This window comes from Falco naumanni, chromosome 3 (genome assembly GCF_017639655.2).
Source record: "Falco naumanni isolate bFalNau1 chromosome 3, bFalNau1.pat, whole genome shotgun sequence".
NCBI classification, from domain to species: domain Eukaryota; kingdom Metazoa; phylum Chordata; class Aves; order Falconiformes; family Falconidae; genus Falco; species Falco naumanni.
In genome coordinates, this window is record NC_054056.1 from 92327953 (window position 1) to 92345929 (window position 17977).

Here is a 17977-nt window from a genome sequence, read left to right on the forward strand (position 1 = left end):
TGCTCTTGACACTGTGTCTCACAATATTATTGTATCTAAGTTAGGTGGTTGAAAAACTGGTCAGGCTTGAAGGTAGTGGTTAGTGAGTCCTACTCTGCCTGGAGGCTGGTAACAAGGGGGAATATCACAGGGCCCTGTACTTTAGAGTTGTCCTGTTTATTATCTTTATAAATGACCTGGAGGAGGCAACAGAGTGTTAATCATCAGATTCCCAGATTACACCAAACTTGACTGGGGAGAGGGGAATCAGTTGATTTAGTCCAGATCAGGGGTGCCATCCAGAGGGACCTAAACCAGCTGGAGGAATGTGCTAACAGGAACCTCAGGAGGTTCAAAGAGGGCAAATGTGAAGTGCTGTACCTGGGTAGGAAGCACCCCTGGCTGGGAACTGACTGGAGAGAAGCTCTGTGGATAAGGCGTCCTGGTGGACACCAAGCTGGACACAAAGAGTATTCTGGGCTGTATTAACAGGAACCAGTAGATTGGGGATAGTGATTTTTCCCTTCTTGGACCACATCTGGGATACTATGTCCAGTTTTGAGTGCCCACCCACCCAATTAAATAAATATGATTCTAAATAAAAGCTGCCGATAGGTTTTATTAAGAATCACATTCTAACCATTGATGCTATTAGTGCCTCTGATTATTTCTGCTTAATTTCTACCATACACTGAACAGTCAAGTATATCTTAATTTTTAAGCAATATGTCCTGTTTTGTCAAAAATTACTCTGAACTCAATTCTGTTCTTTAACCAATATACAATATGCTTCAAGACAGGTTTCATCTACAGATTAATAAATACTCATTTAGTAACTTGGATGATTGCAATAATGGGAAGAATAATAGTGTGGGGCTCAAAACATTTACTTTTCTGTTCTGAGAAGTTTATATATACAAAAGGCTGTAGAGGGAAGATCTTAGAAAGCTTGAAAATAGATTCAAGCTGAGTGTTCATACAGTCTCATCTCGGTAGTGATTTCCTGATGTAGTAAGTGAAATAATGCCCTCAGTTGTGTGAAATGTTAACAGAGCTGGAATGTCCTCTGTTTTTCTGACCCTGTTCATAATGAAATAGTTAACTTTTTCAGTGTTGCCAACAGTGTGAAGTTTTTTTGTTGTTTTTTTTTCCTCCCCCCCTGCCACCACCACCACCACCTCCTTGCCACAGCTGCTTGGAATGTGGATGCAAGGATTAATACCTCTGAACAGAATTCTACTACTTTCTCTTCATTTGGATTAACTCCTGGAGTTTCTGGTATGTATGCCCTTGCAGACATGTTTCCACTCTTCTCTCCACCAGGTGGAAATAACATTTGACAAATTCTATTAATATGCATCTTTCTCATTGTTCTTTGAAAATAGTCTGGTAACTGGAAACAGGTAGAAGACACGTTCTATGAAAGCTTGGAAAACTTTTTTGTGATGCTGAAATTATGCACTAAGGTGATTTTTAAATCATAGAATAATTTCTGTTGGAAAATACCCTTGAGATCATCAATTCCAATCGTTAGCCTGGGACTACCAAGTCCATCGGTAAACCGTGTGAATAAGTGCCTCATCTACACATTTTTCTAAACACCCCCAGGGTTGGTGATTCCATCACCTCCCTGGGCAGCCTGTTCCAGTGCTTCACCACTTTTCAGTGAAGAAATTTTTCCTAACACCCAATCTAAACCTCCCCTAGTGTAACTTGAGGCCGTTTCCTATTGTCCTGTCACTTGTTATCTGGGAGACCCACCCCCGCCTGCCTACAGCCTCCTTTCAGGTAGTTACAGAAAGCAGTAAAATCCTCTCTGAGTCTCCTCCAAACTAAACAACCCCAGTCCCTCAGCCACTCCTTGTAAGACTTGTTCTCGACTCTTTGCCAGCCTTGTTGCCCTTGAAATGGATAATCAAAAGCTAGATCAGCGATGTGTGGTTTTTTGAGTCTAAGTAATGGGCATAAGAGATTTCTCAGTGTTGCTGCATCTGAAGTTGGAGATGGGAAGATTGCTTTCTTGAAAAGTCTGTTTACCCTGATATGCTGGGAGACTTTTTTTTCCCCCTTCAAGGAACTGAAGCATTACTTTCAAAATAAGTTTCATAGGCAGGATTTGAAGTCATTTCTCTGTATGACATGTGGGAAAGCTGAGCTCTGGGGTTTTCTGATTTTGAAGGGTCAAAATGCTTTGGAGTGCAAACCTGGCTTCGTAACAAATTCTGTGTATTAATTTCCTGACACAAGTGCTACTGTGATTTTTTTTTTAATATATATAATGAAGGGATCATATGTCAGGTTTTCTGCTCTTGCTTACTGAAGTTATTGAGCTTGCCATAGCTATTTTCTTCTAGGAAGTAGCTGGCCAAGTGCTTATGCATTTAGGATATACTTACTTGTATTGCAGTTTACAGTCTTTTAACTGTTGAACTTGAGCTCAGTATCCTACAGCTCAGAGTGCTTCATTCTCTATGCACATCTGAGCCAGGATAACAAAAATTATAAATGCCAAGGCCTAATTTATCAGACTTCCCAAAGGACAGTTCACTTAATGAAAACTTACAGAAACCTTGTCTTAAAGAAAAACCAAAGTCTTAATTGTACAGAGAGTTGTAACAAAGTAACATTTCCCATGGAGCCACTTGAATTTAAGTTCTGTCTCTAGGCTAAAACTTTAAGTTTAATAAAGTGGGACAACAGGCTAAGATTCATCTGCAATACTACCATTCCAACTTTGAGAGAGAAGTGTGAAGACAGTGAAGTATATTAATCTTCTTTGCACCTTGGCTAACAATGTTGTGATGCAGAGTGACCACATGAATATTTACTTCTCACTTGTGACTGGCTAGCAAAAAATGAGAACATGTTCATGTCATCTGAGGTATCTCTTGCAGAGGTGTTTATAAAATAGACTCAGGTACCTGTGGTTCTATTTAAACATCCTTTCCAAAGTAAGTCTCATCATAAAGTAATAAATTTATTTCTCTCACAATTAAGGCTTTTTTGGTGTTATTGTTGTATAAAATGATCTGTTTGCTGTTGCCCTGTTTTTCTTAACATAATTATTAACACTTTCTGTTACCATGGTCGGTATTGGCCTTACTGTTTGTCGTGCTGCTTTTATATGTTCCTGGAACTTTTTCTCAGAAATGAGAATTGGATTCTTAGTAATAAGTAACTTGATTGCTAGATCTGCAATGTAATTGATGAGGTTTCTTTCTAGTACTCTTTTCTTTTAAGCTTCTCCTTGTAAGGGTTCTTACTGATACAGGGTAATATTTTTTCTACCCATAAAACTTCATTGTATTTTTCAGTTTGAGGAGATTACTGCTATTCACCCTTGCCTCTTCCCCCCCCCATTCTTCTCCTGACTTAATTTTGTCTTCCTTCTTCAGTTCCCTTGTTTTCTGAATATATGTAATTTTCAAGACCCTTGTAGTTTTCCTGTCCTGTGCAGTCCTTAGAATCAGACTTTTTTTTTCTTTGAGCCTCCTGTCTCCCTTTCCTACTTTGATTGGAATTTTTTCACCCAGGAAAACTGGGGAAGCTTGTTAACCTATGAGTATAATTTTATTGCCTTTCAGGATCCAACAGTGAATCAGTCTCTCAGGCTGGTGCTTCGGATTTTCAGTGGGATTTAAGTCATGCTCAACCCCCTGTTGATGACGAATGGTCTGGGTTAAGTATGTTCCTCTAAAATGTTCATAAAGAAAATTTTGTTAATTACTGTTACTTTATAGTCACTGTTACTTACCTACTTGTATTAGCCAATAGTGAGCATCTGAAGAACAGCCTGGAACATTTCATTTCTGTAAAGCTAGTTGGCAGTTTGAAGAAAGCAGGAAGAAGTATTTTGATGAATGATAATAGAAAATGGTTAGTTTTTAGGAAAAATACTTGGACATTGAAATTCAGAAGGGAGAAAGCTCATGCATTTTAAGGTAGTTCTGGCTTTTGCTAGAAAATCTTGGTAATCAATTAAAACAGTCTTACTGCAAATGGGGAGAAAAATCTACTGCAGGTCGGCAAATGACATATTTAGCAGATTATATTTCATTCACAGAGTTTACTTTTACACGTTTGTACCTTACTGAAAACTTAACATGACATAAGGCACTTGTATTTAGTTTAACTTACTTTCTTGTTTAGAAAACATAGGGAAGTTCTTACGTGTATAGAAAGCATATGCAGGATAGAAGTCACAGAAATTACTTGGGAATTGTGCTAAAATTGGTGTTTCCTGTCCCCTTTTCCTTCCCTGCCAATTTTAAAATATTCTTGTAGTTCTTTATCACAGGGGGTCTCCCTGAACAGGGCTGTATTATAATAAAGGTACAGCCATTCCTAAATATTTCCTAGTGAAACTACCTGTGAAGAAAGCTTCAGCCTTAAATTCACCATTTGAACTGCCTTTGTAATTGATAGCTTTATTCACTCAGCTCTGAGATTGTTTAAGAAAAACAGTTTTGTGCCTCTCATTAGGTTATTTGCCTGAAATGTTGCTCAAGTTGACCAGAAAAGCTGCTTTGCATGTTATCTTCTCTATAAGAACAGCTTCCTGTTTAATGACTGCAAAAGTGGAATGGATTGATGCAGTCCTTGATTCCACTAGTTTTGTCATGACTGCTGTGATACCAGGTTGTTTTGAAACTTCTCTGTTGTCTTGTTTAAGGATGAAGGAAGCACATTTCAGTTAGTCATTTGAAAGTAATCGGTTTTATGTATTATCAAAACGTGATTTATTCACATTTTTGAGCATAGGATGTTTATGGCTGTAGCTTCTGTAATCTGGTCATAGCTGTCAACTGATTCAAGTGAATGATAACAGAAGCAGGGAAATTGGCCTAAAACTTCCCATGTGGTACACAGATACAGCTTACTATATCAGGTTCAGGACAAGGAAATTAACTGTATGTACAAATAATACTTATTTTTATTAACAAAAATATTGGATTTTTTCCTTTAAGCAAGTAGTGAGAGGGCAGTAGGTATGTTATAATTTTATGTTGGGCAGTGATTTTTTTCAAATCAGTAAATTTTAATTGTCCAAAGTAAATGTAATTGAGGTAATATTTTTATATGAAAGCAAGAAGTGGGAATCTATTATAAGTAATCTTGAGTTCTCTTAGCGTGTATCTGGTTTCATAATGTTTGCGAGTAAACTTAATTGTGCTTACTACTGCTTTTCATTCTGACTAATTTTCAAATGTTTAAACTGAATCCCACTGTGGTTGACAGACCAAGTTTGCCTCTTCTTCAGTTTGGCATAGTCTGAGGGTGAGAAATATTTTTGATGTTAATATAAATGTGAAATGGCAGATGATCTTTTCCAAGGTGTTCTGGTTTAAAATTGGCTTGCTGTAACTTTCTACTAAACAGACAGTCTAAGGCTTAGATCTTCCTTTCAGAAATTTTTAATTTTTATATAACTCACCCTTTAAATCTGTTACTCCTTTGTGACAACATAAATATGTACCATCATAAATGAACTATAGCGAAATGGAGTAGGGACTTAGTCTTAGAAAAAATAAGGTTGTTAAAAAATGTCAGCGTTACAAGATGACTTTTGGCTTGATAAGATTTACTGTCAGATATATCACTCGTAAAGGATTCTTACTGAGGTAAGATTGATCAGTGTTACAGTTCAGCTTAATTTTTTTGCAAACTAGGAAGAAGGTTTAAGATAGAGTACAACTCTCAAATTTTGTCCCTCTTCATATAGTGTAGAAAAGTACCTCAAAGCAATTGCATCGAGCTTGCTGCTGCTGCTGTGACTAGTTTGCAGTCTGATTGCTCTGTAAAATGTCTTGCTCGTTACTTATAAAAGTCTTCCAGCTGTCATTAATATCTTTACATTTTCCAGAAATACATGAAATGAATGTTTATATTTTGATATAAAGAAGTGGGTTTATGTATAGATTTTTTATTATTATTTTTAAACTGTCAAAGAGCACCTGAAAAGTATGGAGATGTTCCTGAAAATATTTTTAATCTTTGTAGACGGACTTTCTTCAGCTGATCCCAGCTCTGATTGGAATGCACCAGCAGAAGAGTGGGGAAACTGGGTAGATGAAGAAAAAGTTGCTTCTGTTCCTCAGCCTGAAGAGATACCTGATGTTCAGAAGGTAAAAGGTGATATTTTCTCCTTAGCTCCAAGACTTTGCCTTTACCACTGCTATTTCTTAAAGTAACTTAAAGGTGGTGATAAAGGTAATCTCTCATCTCTTTTACACTGGTAAGAGTAGCACAATTCTTGAATTTATACGTAGAGAAGGAAAATACTCAATGTTGTTACTGAGAAAATGGAAGCCACTTAGCTCCATGTCAAATTTTACTGTCTCACCATAATATAAGGATTACCTTATTGTTGTAGACTAAGAGGATTTAGATCTGTTTTCATAAATACTTCCTAACAATATTTAATTCTTTCTATGAAAAACAACATTTTGCACGAGTACATGATGCTCTGTTATCTTTTTCATTCCCAACCCTGTACCTATATTGCCAGGTAGCATTTAAAGAATATGGTCTTCCTAAAATGAGCTAAACAGATAAGATTGTGTTCATTTATACTTCTATATGCAATTAAATTCCTTATAGTTATTAATTTGTTTAGTCTATAGAAGATGTGTTTCACTGTAATTTTTCAATGCTAAAGAACTTGTATTCCCTTATGAAGACTTCAGATAATGAAAGAGAAAAAGCAGAACCAGTACTTCAGAGTTCTACAAGTGGCAAGTCCAAGAAAAAGAAGAAGAAAAAGAAGAAGCAGGGTGAGGAAGCTAACTCTCCTGCACAGGTAAATGGAACAAAATCTGGATAATCGAAAAAGCAGTTGTGAGGAATTCACAAAGTCTTATTTTTATATATTAGTGTCTTAAGCAAAAATTATTTTTGGGAAATTCTTTTCCTGATGGTATTGTTTACTTATAAATTGTCTACTGTTGTTTCTCAAGAGTTAAAGTAATCCTTCTCTTATTAGTATTTCTTTTAATTTGAATTATTCTGTGTTTGGCTTGTGAATCCAATGTAGGGTTGCTGGATTTATGGAAAACATGAAGTATGTGGAAAGTATTTATCCTGAATTATTTATTTCCTATCACATCAGGATTCTGTACTGTAGGGATGCTTCCAGGAGGAGCTTTCCTCTGCATGGGAAGTCTTCTCGTCCTGTCTTTTGGAAGGCAGCTGTCTTGGACATGGCTAGCTAGGAGAATGAGATAAATTGAAGGTTTCTCTTAGGCTATCTTAAAGTACAGTTCTATGAGAATATAGTGGTTTTCTGGAGTACTGTTGTAACTTGATTTATGTGAAATGGCAAGTATCAATGCCTCGAACTCGGTAGGTGGAGCTATTGGGAGTCAGATTTGAATGAGGTAGTATTTGCAAACTGAGGATAGTTGGAGTTTTCTGTTACTTAAATAGCTTTTGAAGAATTACATGGAAACAGAGTTTTGTAAAAATAGAAAAAGCAGATCACACTTCATTTGGCAATTGAATAGTATTTGAATATGTGAAGACAAGTACTTTCCTAACAGGAAAAAGGTTTTAATAGCTCATGCTCAGAATATATCCTGCTTCTGCTTGTAGTAGCAGCTATTCATAATTTGCATTGTTTACAAAATGTTAAATGCTCAGTTGAATCTGACAAGGTGAATTGGAGAGAGAGGGAAAGTGTCGCTTTGGATTTGCTTTTTAACATGATTGTGTTTTCAGTCTGAGATTTTATTAAAACAATTATAAAAGGTTAAATTCAAATTACATATAATTATTTTAAAGTTGTCTATGTGGAGGTAGATATTTGTGCCAATTTGCAGTTTCTTATGAGGCAAATTAAAACTGAGGGTACTAGTATTGCAGTTTTTTTGTAATTGAAATCTGTTATGTTCTTGTATCTTCAGTGACTCTTAAGTGTTTAAAGTCAAGATTAATATGTTATGGTTAACAGGTGTTTGTGGATGTTTTGCATGGATCTTGAGGTCAGTGAGTGTGTTCTGAAATACAGGTTTTTTCTGTTGCCTGTGAGCTGCCTTTTAAGTTGTATTTGTCAAATGGAATCTTACTGTTCGTATTAGGATAGCTAGATCCATTTATTCTACCCATTGGTCTCCAACCATTCTGATTTTGTTACTTTTTCATTCAATCCATCAGTCTGAGATCATCAGTTTACAGAGGAATTTTTCATGTTTATTTTTATGGAAAACTAGGGGGCATTGCTTGATAGGAGCAAAGAGAACTGTTAATACATCACAGATAAGTTATCATTGTTACAGCATTTCGGTAACTTGCCAGTCCTACTTCAAACTCACTTAAAATTCATATATTTATCCCCTGAAAATTGAACACGTTCACTTAAACACCATCATCTTTCTCACTGATTGTACTTAAGTCGTTAACACATGTTTGTTGACTTCAGTGTTTGTCAGGGCGGTGGAAGCTACCTTCAGAGTTAGCTGTTAGGCAGTATGTTTTCTTTGCTGTGAAGAATCAACAGACCTAAGCTATGGCCGCATTTTTCACAGGGTTCTGGGGGAAGTAAGTGAAGGAACAATGTTTCAAGAGGTACTTCCAGCTTAAAACTGGAGACCTGTGTTGTATTTACTGTTCACCACCACAGAATTCTTCTGGTGCTATAAAAAATGTAACCTAATTCCTCATGTAAAACAAAAACTTTCACCATTAGAGTGTTTAAGGAATAAAGGTTGAGACTCTTGGATACTTCGGGTATATTTTCAGTTTCTGTGTGTTTTGCTTGTAACAAAGCAGAGTTGAGGGCTGTCAAGTCTCATTATACTTTTACAAAGTTTTTAGAGTAACTGCAGTTTAGTTTCATATCCTCATAATTTCACAGGAGTGTGAAGTGTCATTCATTCAGACATAGCAGGATTTTTTGACAGTGAATTGCATGAAGAGTACTGCTTTCTGAGCTTTATTGGGTTCTATAGGTATTTTTCTATTACATTCTATAAAACTTGAGTGTTAGTGTAGACTAGTATCAGCCCACTACTTTTTTTTAGGTATTTTAAGATAGATTTTCTTAGTTGAAGTTGATCATGGCAAAAAAACTGATATGCAGGGAAGAAGAGTCAGAATTTTACTGCAAACACAAGCTATTTCTGGTTTTTTTTTCCCTTCCCCTCTGCCCCTTTTGTAGGACACTGAAGAACTGGATAGAGAAGCTGGAGAGGAGTTTCGGGAGGATACCTCAAAAGTTCAGCCACAGCAGGAAATAGCTTTTTCTCTGAAGACCATGAGTACTAGTGAACCAGCTAAGGTAGGGAAACAAAATTGGATACAAAATTGCGTTTATGTTACATTTTGGATTTGGAAGTGCTCAAACTTCATTGAAACATTAATTTGTGTAGGTAAAGTTACAGTAAGAATACTGTTTCAGGCTGTATGTTTATGAATGTAAAGGTGATTGAGAGGTTGGATTTTAGATGTGTTAGTTACAAGTTTTGCGAAGCAGTATTTTCTAAATCAGTGGTCACTTTCATGACTGTCAAGTTATTTTCTTGTTTGAATATTCAAGCAATAGTTTAAAACTTTGAAATATGGAAACCAAAGAACTAATGGGTCCGAGCACAAGACGAATAGCGTTTTTGCTGTTTCACTGCAACAAAACAAACTGTTACTGGCTTACTGTATTCTGACTTAAATACAGTCTAGACTTTATTTTCAATGGGTGTGCTGGGCTTAATGTTAATGCCTGAATAAGAAAAGGTTTTATTTGAACTAATTCACAGACTGTTTGCTTCAGCTCACAGTTGAAACAGATTCCAGACAATACAAGTTCTTTTTAATCCTTTTCCAAGTAGGAGCTTTTTTAGATACTGTTACCCTACAAGCATCATTGTAGGAAGAAGCAAAGTATTTAATATTTCTAGTGGTGTTGGGTTTGCATTCCATAAAGAGTGAATAATACCAGTGAGACAGTTTGGTACCAAAGAGTATCTGTCAGAATATTGAGTTTTAATTGCTAAACACTTGTTTTGTAAAAGATAACAAGGTCTTAAAATTCAAATGAAAATATTTAGAATGGAATATTTTACAAGAGGCTGCAGGTAACCAATGGAAAAGTGCAGAAAGTGTTTATTGAGAACACGTGCCTTGAAAAGCACATTCAGACATACTTTCAGCTTATTCTAAATATCCTGCATCAAAATACTACTATATTTGTTCCATTTAGGTTCAGTTCAGCCTTAATTCAAGGTTAGCAAAAGCTACCTGGTCTATCTGACTAGTGCAAAGTTGAGTTTTGTGGTTTTTGGTTTTTTCAAGATGTATCTAAAAAAATTAATCTGTTTGTGTGCAAGTGGCTTTATTCCTGGCAGTGTGTGTGTTATGAAAGATAATGTATCTGCTTGTGATTTATTTATTTGTTTTGTGTTGGAGGCCATAGTTGAAAAAGCATAGACAGGAAATTAGCTTAGATTGTGACATCAAGGTGGGTGGTGTTGACATCTAGAAAGAAGTGTAATGGTGTGTCCCAAAAGGCTAGGTTTTGCTCTTTGGAAATCTAAATTAATTTGAGAAATACTTTTCAGCTACATGTAATGATTCTGTTGGTCTGCAGTTAGGTACTCTATTGTTTTTTCTTGCAAGGTGTTGGCACTGCCAAAATACCAGCTAGTTTCAGTAGACTTTGCTCAATTGTTTAGTGTTTAAAACCATATACATCTTCCTCGGTGATTTGATGGCATCAGCTCTGATGCAGACCCACACTGTGCACTGTTTTGGGGGGGCTTGAGTGCTCCTGTTTTTCTTGGGTCTTAAATTCAATCTGCTCATACATGTGCCTCTATATAGCTGTGTTAGGGGCAATTTTGTGAGACAAGACATAGTCTGTATTACAAAGACTTGCTGGGGGGGAGTGCAGAAGACAAACAAAAGGATTACTAACGACGTTCTCTGGAAGTTAGTTGGACTTGGGAAAGGATGATTTGTGAATTGTTGCATCTGACAATGCCTGTGGTCTTTATCAAGTCTCCTTGCTATCAGATTTGGCTTCATTGTAATTTCACACATGCAGAGATGCCTTCTGATATTGTTTGACTTGGCTGTTACAAAAAGTTTTATAAACAAGTCTGTGACTGATGTTGTGAAATTGTTGACTTAAGTTTCCAAGGTAGGTAATCTAGTCTTGAGCAAATGCCTCAAAACATGAGAACCAAACATGAGGAAAAATAAACTGAACACAAATAAGTTACTATCCAGAATATCTTCATAAAGACCAGAAACAGCTGAATGTTGAATGCGTCTGGTTTTTATCTGGTGGTGATATTTTTCCCATATTATACACTGGGTTGTGTGGAAACCTTTGGTGTTCTGTCAACAAGCACAGGTTTTGAATTAAGAGATCTCTTTGGAAACCCTTTATTTGTAACAGTCTCACAAGTCACTGCTTCATTAATAAATTGTAAAACTATGCACATAACTATTTGTATTATCAAATAAGCTTTATTCATGGTTTCAGGCTTCCTTTCTGAACTGGTTTATTAACACAGAATATCCTAGCAAAGAGTAGTACCTAGTCCTTAATGTTTGGTATCGCTTTCAGCTTCCCCTCATCCAAAATTCAGACAGAAGTATGTTTTTTAGAAAAATGGCCATATAATGTTGTATGTACCTGTTTAGTTACATTTGTGGTAATACTGCATGCTTTAACATTCAAGCTGCAGCATGTTTGTAAGTCAACCAGAGACAGCTGTGTGCCACTTAAATCTTGATTGAGTTGCTTTACCTGCAGGTGGAGAGTGAATCTGTCCTGATGAAAAGATGATACCAGTGATTTGAATCAATTACCTTGCAGAACTAGGAGCTTTAACTTGTCCTTGTTTTAGAGGCCACATGCATTTTGTTGAAACTCATATTTATGTAGCTGATGATTGCTAACCATTAGACAACATATGAATTGGCTAAGCTTGGAAATCCTGTAAGATGGGAGTTCATCAGCATGGTTGATATCAAAATCAATATTATCATATTTTCAGTAGATAAGAGAAATATTGCAATTGTAGTTATTAACAAACTTGTTTCAGTTGATGTGCAAGGGCACAACAAACTCCTTTATTCATAAAAGGTTAGCAAGCTGCTACTCTCCAAATTTGTGTTGGGTTCTTTCAATTAAAACTGTTTAACTTCTTGCTCAGTATGATAAAGTAAAAAACATTTATCATTTTGCTCTTTTGTATGTTCTGACAACATTTTTGAGATGCTTACATTCGTAATGAAAACTGATGACCATAATGTTGGATCTGCGTACATCCACATCAAGAGCTGGATGTGGACTGCACTGTTCTGTTGTGACAGTTCCCGGTCCTGGCTGTTGTGGCACAACTACAGCCATAACTACTTAATGACGTCCTAAAGTTTGGGATTTATTACTTGACTGAGGCACTGTTTTCTAAAATACTCTTCTTTGAAGCTGTTTCTCAGTGGGTTGCCTGCTGTTGGGGTCATATAATTTTATGATCTGGCTTTCCTATTGGAATGTCAAAATGTTTTTTGCATATTGAGTTCTGTTTTACTGTACTTGAATTCCAATAAGTGCTACACGGTAAGCTACAGTTAGATCTTGTCTCTGCAGCGGTATCTTTGAAATAGACTGGATAATTGGAGAATACTAGGAATATCTTACTAGGCAGTTATTCCTGCAGTAGTTTCCACTGAAATACTTCCTGACTGCTGTCACAAATACCTGTTATTCTAATATAAGCATACAGAGTGTTTTGAGCAGTTGACAGGAATGAATGCAAATACTTCCTAAATATTATAAAAAACTGTTTTATTTTCATTTGAGTTGTGTATTTGGGCCTACACAGCTTGCCTGTTTGCTTTGCAAAAAAAAAATGTTTTTGTGTCACCATCTTGCATCTCTTCTGAAGATGTATGTATTATAGGACCTCTCTAGGATCTTGGTGATTGTTATCCTTTTCTTGGCACGTCACATTTTAAGAATTCGTGTGGTTTGTTTGTATGCAACTAAAAGTTTTGGCACTAGATGGCAGTCATAGTCTTGCAGCCTTGATTTAAAATGTTGAAGGATTTTAATATTGGCTTCATTTTTTCAATGCTATCTTTCCAGCAGCTGCTAAGTATACCACCAAAATAACACCGCATAAGAGTGTTTTACTGTTGTATGACTTTTTTCTGTTTTTCAAATAGCCTGAGGAGGCTCCTTCACTTGCTGTTTCTACTGAGCCATCTGTAATTGTATCACAGAGCGATTCTGACAAGATGGCTTCCCAAGTGCCACAGATGCTGCAAGAGACAGATGTTTCTAGTCCCAATATTAAGCAAAACAGTGTGCCTCCTCCACAGAGTAAGTATGTTTCATTACAATTCATTTGTCTGAATTCAGGGTGTACTTTTTTCCCATAGAGAGTATATAGTTACAATGTTTTGCCCTGAGTTTCAGGTTTAATGTGCCATATCGAGTACTGTTTCATTTCTATATCTTGCTGTACTTTAGCTTTTGTTGAAGTACTTCGACAAATGTGCTTCCACTGTGAGGAAAAACTGGTTTTGTAGGCTTGGATGACTGAAAATGTCTGTTGGCTTTGTCCAGTCCTTAACAGACACTTGGAAGTACTCCTCACCATCAGGACTGGAGCTCCATGCTGTGACTTAAGTAGTTCTGCCACACTGTTTCAAAGGCCTGCTTGTGAGTCTTCAGTGGAATAGATTGGTACTAACATAGCAGTTGACAGGATGTTTGTTTGGAAAAAAAAATATAAGCAATTAAATTTTCTTTTTGACTTCTCAACTTGGGTCATTAACATATTTTTTGATATACTTCCATGGAATGTAGTAGTCATGAAGGAAAACGGGTGCTAATAAGACAGTGGAAAGGTAATGGCTAATGCACTTATTTTTGTTGTAGCCTAACAGCACGTATGTCAGGCTGAACTACTGCAGGTATATTGCTTTTCAAAATTATGTTGTGCCCAGAGATGTCAAATATATACTCTGCATTACTCTGCAAAAGCGCTTGTAGTGAAGTACTTGCCCAGTAAGACAGAAAAATTGGAAGGGAAGTCATGATGTGAAAGGCATTGCTTAAAAAAAAAAAGTTGTTTGAATTACACTTTGAAATGTCATTATTAATCTCATTAAATAAGAAGTTCCTGGCGAAGTGCTGAAGTACTATATCTGTCCCTAATGACTGTAGAAGAAACTAAATGGTTTCATAATATTAGTCTTATTCAACCACTCTAGTTGGCTTCTTGGTTTTGAATATATTAAACAGAATCTTTCAAGTCAGTGTATCAGTTTAGAACTTTTTTTTTCTAAAATATGAAGGCTTTTGTGACTGATTCATGCCTTAGCAATTGAAAGAACATCTCTAATGTTCAGCATAGAAAGTGCTTTACCCGATTTACCACTTTTGACAGCTAGCATGTTTTAAGGTAATCTCTTTTAATAAAACAGCATAGTACTTTTTTATTTGATTATGGGTTCCTTGTAACCACATCTTTACATAGCATTGTTTTTAAAAACACTTTTGACATGTCGCATTTAGTGGTTAAAAGCAGTGTAATCTGATAAAAGTGAACGTCTAATGTCAATTGTGTACATGTACATTATTTCCAGATGGCCAAAAAATAATGACTCTACTGTAAATAATACATTTGCAAAGGAACAACCTTTGTTCTGTATCACTCTATGTAATTGTAGTGTAAAAAAGTAGGTTGAAATTAGCAAATGTTGTTTTAGATGCGCTTCAAATTAGACTATTTGGGAGAAGCAAGTAAATATAACTCTCCTTCAAAAATTATGCTAGTTGATTGTTCTGAATTACATCATAATAATGTGGGGTGTACTGTCCAGGATTTTAAAAGTCAAACTTTTAAAACTGTGTAAACTTACTCAGTCCTGACACTGTAGTTGTGTTTTATTTTTAGCAAAGTCTGAAGAAAGCTGGGAATCCCCCAAACAAGTTAAAAAGAAGAAAAAAGCAAGAAGGGAAACGTGAACTTCCTGAGATGGACATGTGTTGCCGAATATTGTCATGAAGATTATGCTGTTTATGCAATAATTTGTGAACATGTACAGAATTTTATATAAGTTTCAAACAATTTTTAAAAAAAGAACTGCTGTGAACACAAACATCTTTAAAAAGGAATCAGAGGAAAGTAACTTTATGATATAGCAAACAGAACATGCTACATTTGAAAGACATTCTGAAGAGTCTTTTTCCAACTTTTGGAGAGAAATCTTAATTAAAAACTGGTTTTACAACACAGTGCCCTGTTTACAACAGATTATACTCATCTACAGCTGCGGATAAAAGATTAATTTCAAGGAAGGGTTTTCTGTAAAAATAACTGTCTGTACAATAGTGGGTGTTTCTTGCGTCTCTTAAGAGTGATGCATTAGAAGCACAGAATGTCAACCATTTGAATTTGTTTCATGCCTAAATCAAAGTGCTTTGATTAAATACATAATCTGCCATATCTTTACAGTAAGTTGGTTAGCAAGTCTGCTGGCTATTACAGGAATCACAAGTGCAAATCATTAACCATTTGTACAGTCAGACCTTCATGGTTTATTATATGAAGTTAACACAATAAACTGCTTTGGGTTAAAAGTTTGAGAATGTGATTTGAAACTTGAGTATGGTTCATGAAGTTATTTTTGATAATGTCTATTACCTTACTTGAATTATTGAAGATAACAGTATATTTTTAAGAACGCAGTAATGTGCATAAATTTGATTTTCTCCTTCATTCCCTACTGTTCTTGGTTGATTCCAACTCCCATCTAAAACTGTATTCTTTCAACTTTTAAATTCATGGAATGAATTGAAATCACATATTCCCTTCCCTTATTTTTTTAACTTACCATGCCCAGTTCTGTTCTGTTCTCTATTACTAAAACTCTGAAGAAAGCAAAGTCGAGGGGAGTTTCCCTCAAAAATTATTTGGGATTTCAAAGATCTGTTGGAGAGCTGGAGTGGCTTCAGACAGCTTTAATTGACATTGTCAAGACCAGTTATCAGGAACACATTTTTTTACTGCCTTAACCTGTAGTATGTAGAATGTGTCTAGACTTCTGGACAGGAGTTAGTGTTTTTATATAAAAAAAAAAAATTCATGCAAGTATAGCAGTTGTAAAATAAAGACCATTTCCCGCTTGAAACTGTTAATTAAAATGGTGTTTAAGATGTGTTGTCATTTTCAGGCACTGTGTAATTACATGGTATCAAACTGGCAGATGTGTTTGTGACTGTAAGGTGCATGCTCAGCCATGTACACTGTAAATAGTCTTTACAAAAATTTGATAAGGATGGTAATTAACATCACCTGGTAAATTCAGTTAAAGAGCCAAGATTTTTTTTAAATGATTGACTTCTGGTTTTGTGGCACAAACAGAATTGTTAACAGCTGTAACACATAGTACTGATCAACGATCTTGTACTCTTAACTGTACTTGACTGTTCAACAGTATTTCAAGGCGAGAATAATTAATGCAGCAAGCTGCTTTTAATTGTACTGAAAATACGCCTTGCTAATGGAGAGCTTTGCTAATAAATGGATACTAACTTGCACAGGTATTAACCCCTGTATATCAGGAACATATGACACTCTAAAATTTATTTGTTAAAAATAAATCGAGCATGTTGATGATATTGATTTATTTACCGGGAAGGAGTAATGCCTGAGACTGATACCTGTCAAGATTGCTGTAAAATAAATTTAGAACTGAAGTACAGCTTTTCAAGGAGTACCTTAAGGCAAACACTAAAATAGTGTATTACAAAATTATGCCGAGTCCTTTGCGTGTAAGTAACGTTATAACTTTACTTCATAAAGGTTAAAAAAAATACTCTTTGAATTCAGGTTTGTAACTTATGTCTGAAATGTCTGTTTCCAATCTGTATGTTGTGCTACGAGAGACTATTGTAGAAAACATGAAGACTTTATGTAATGAGAGGTACTACCCAAGGGCTTTCACTGCATAAATTCTTTCTTTTTTCTTTTTTTCCCCTCTGGAAGATAAAATTGATATTTCTGGGTTAGTAAGCTCTAGCTCTTTAATAGCTTGTCATTTTGGAAAAAAGAAACAAACTAGCTAACAACGTAGGAACCCTGCTATATTAACTGCTACTACTAAGCAGGATCATATAAATACATAGCTTTCCTTTCAAAATGTTGTTACCTATTTAGCAGCACCTCTTACTGTTTTCTTAATGTGCAGTTTCAACGTCTTAGAAAGTGAAACTTGCTTTATTTGACATTCATTAAAGAGGTAGTAACTGTATAGCATATTGTCTATAAATAGAAACTTGGTTATCTATGTACTGTCATGTTTCTATGACTCAAGCAGTGGTTAGTCTTAATGATACACTGAATCTGGTCTCTGGTACTTGGATAGAAAGACAAAACACCATTTAAAGAAACTTAATCATTTTTTCTTTTTTCTTCTTTCTTTTTCTTTTTTTTTTTTTTTGGTGTTGAATGCATGGAATGGTTTCATGAATCCAATATGTTGGGTTTTTCTAAATACTCTGGAATTATTTGTATGCGTAATTTAAACTTGTTGTGATGATGTGTAATTGGATAGTCATGGCATATTTTTATTTCTTGTGGGGAGGGAAAGGTGTACAGAATTCATATGTGCTTGTTACAAAGGTAACAACTGTGCATTGGTTTGGAGGGGGGTGAAAACTGTATTTCTGATGCCCTTTTAGAAGTCTAAAGAAAAAAGTGCAAGAAAAGCACTACTTTAATATTTACTAAGAAAGAATGTACATATTAAAAACATTTCAAACTTTATAGAAATACTTCTAGTACTGTTGTGTTGTAACTGAATTGTATCTCATTGGAAACTGTCTTTGTTAATAGGTCCTGGCCATGGGATTGTCCTGTGAATAAGGCTTTTGAAAAGTGCAGATGTCAGAATACATGGCTTAAGGAGACTTTCAGCTGTTATCATAGTTGTTTTGCCTTTAAATGACTCAAGTTGGTTGTCAGTCAAGATTTCAGTTTAAAAA

General features: G+C 35.6%; 1 protein-coding gene across 1 annotated transcript in view; it reads left to right on the forward strand.

Moving 5' to 3' along the window:
- The window catches only part of MTDH (metadherin), a 35036-nt gene extending 17277 nt beyond the window's left edge, over nt 1-17759 (forward strand). The window contains exons 7-13 of the mRNA XM_040586204.1: nt 1171-1257; nt 3564-3662; nt 5980-6104; nt 6659-6778; nt 9134-9253; nt 13147-13303; nt 14886-17759. Coding sequence (XP_040442138.1) covers nt 1171-1257; nt 3564-3662; nt 5980-6104; nt 6659-6778; nt 9134-9253; nt 13147-13303; nt 14886-14956 — 779 coding nt within the window. The 3' untranslated portion in view covers nt 14957-17759. The remainder of the gene's footprint in view (nt 1-1170; nt 1258-3563; nt 3663-5979; nt 6105-6658; nt 6779-9133; nt 9254-13146; nt 13304-14885) is intronic.
- Nucleotides 17760-17977: the final 218 nt, after the last annotated feature.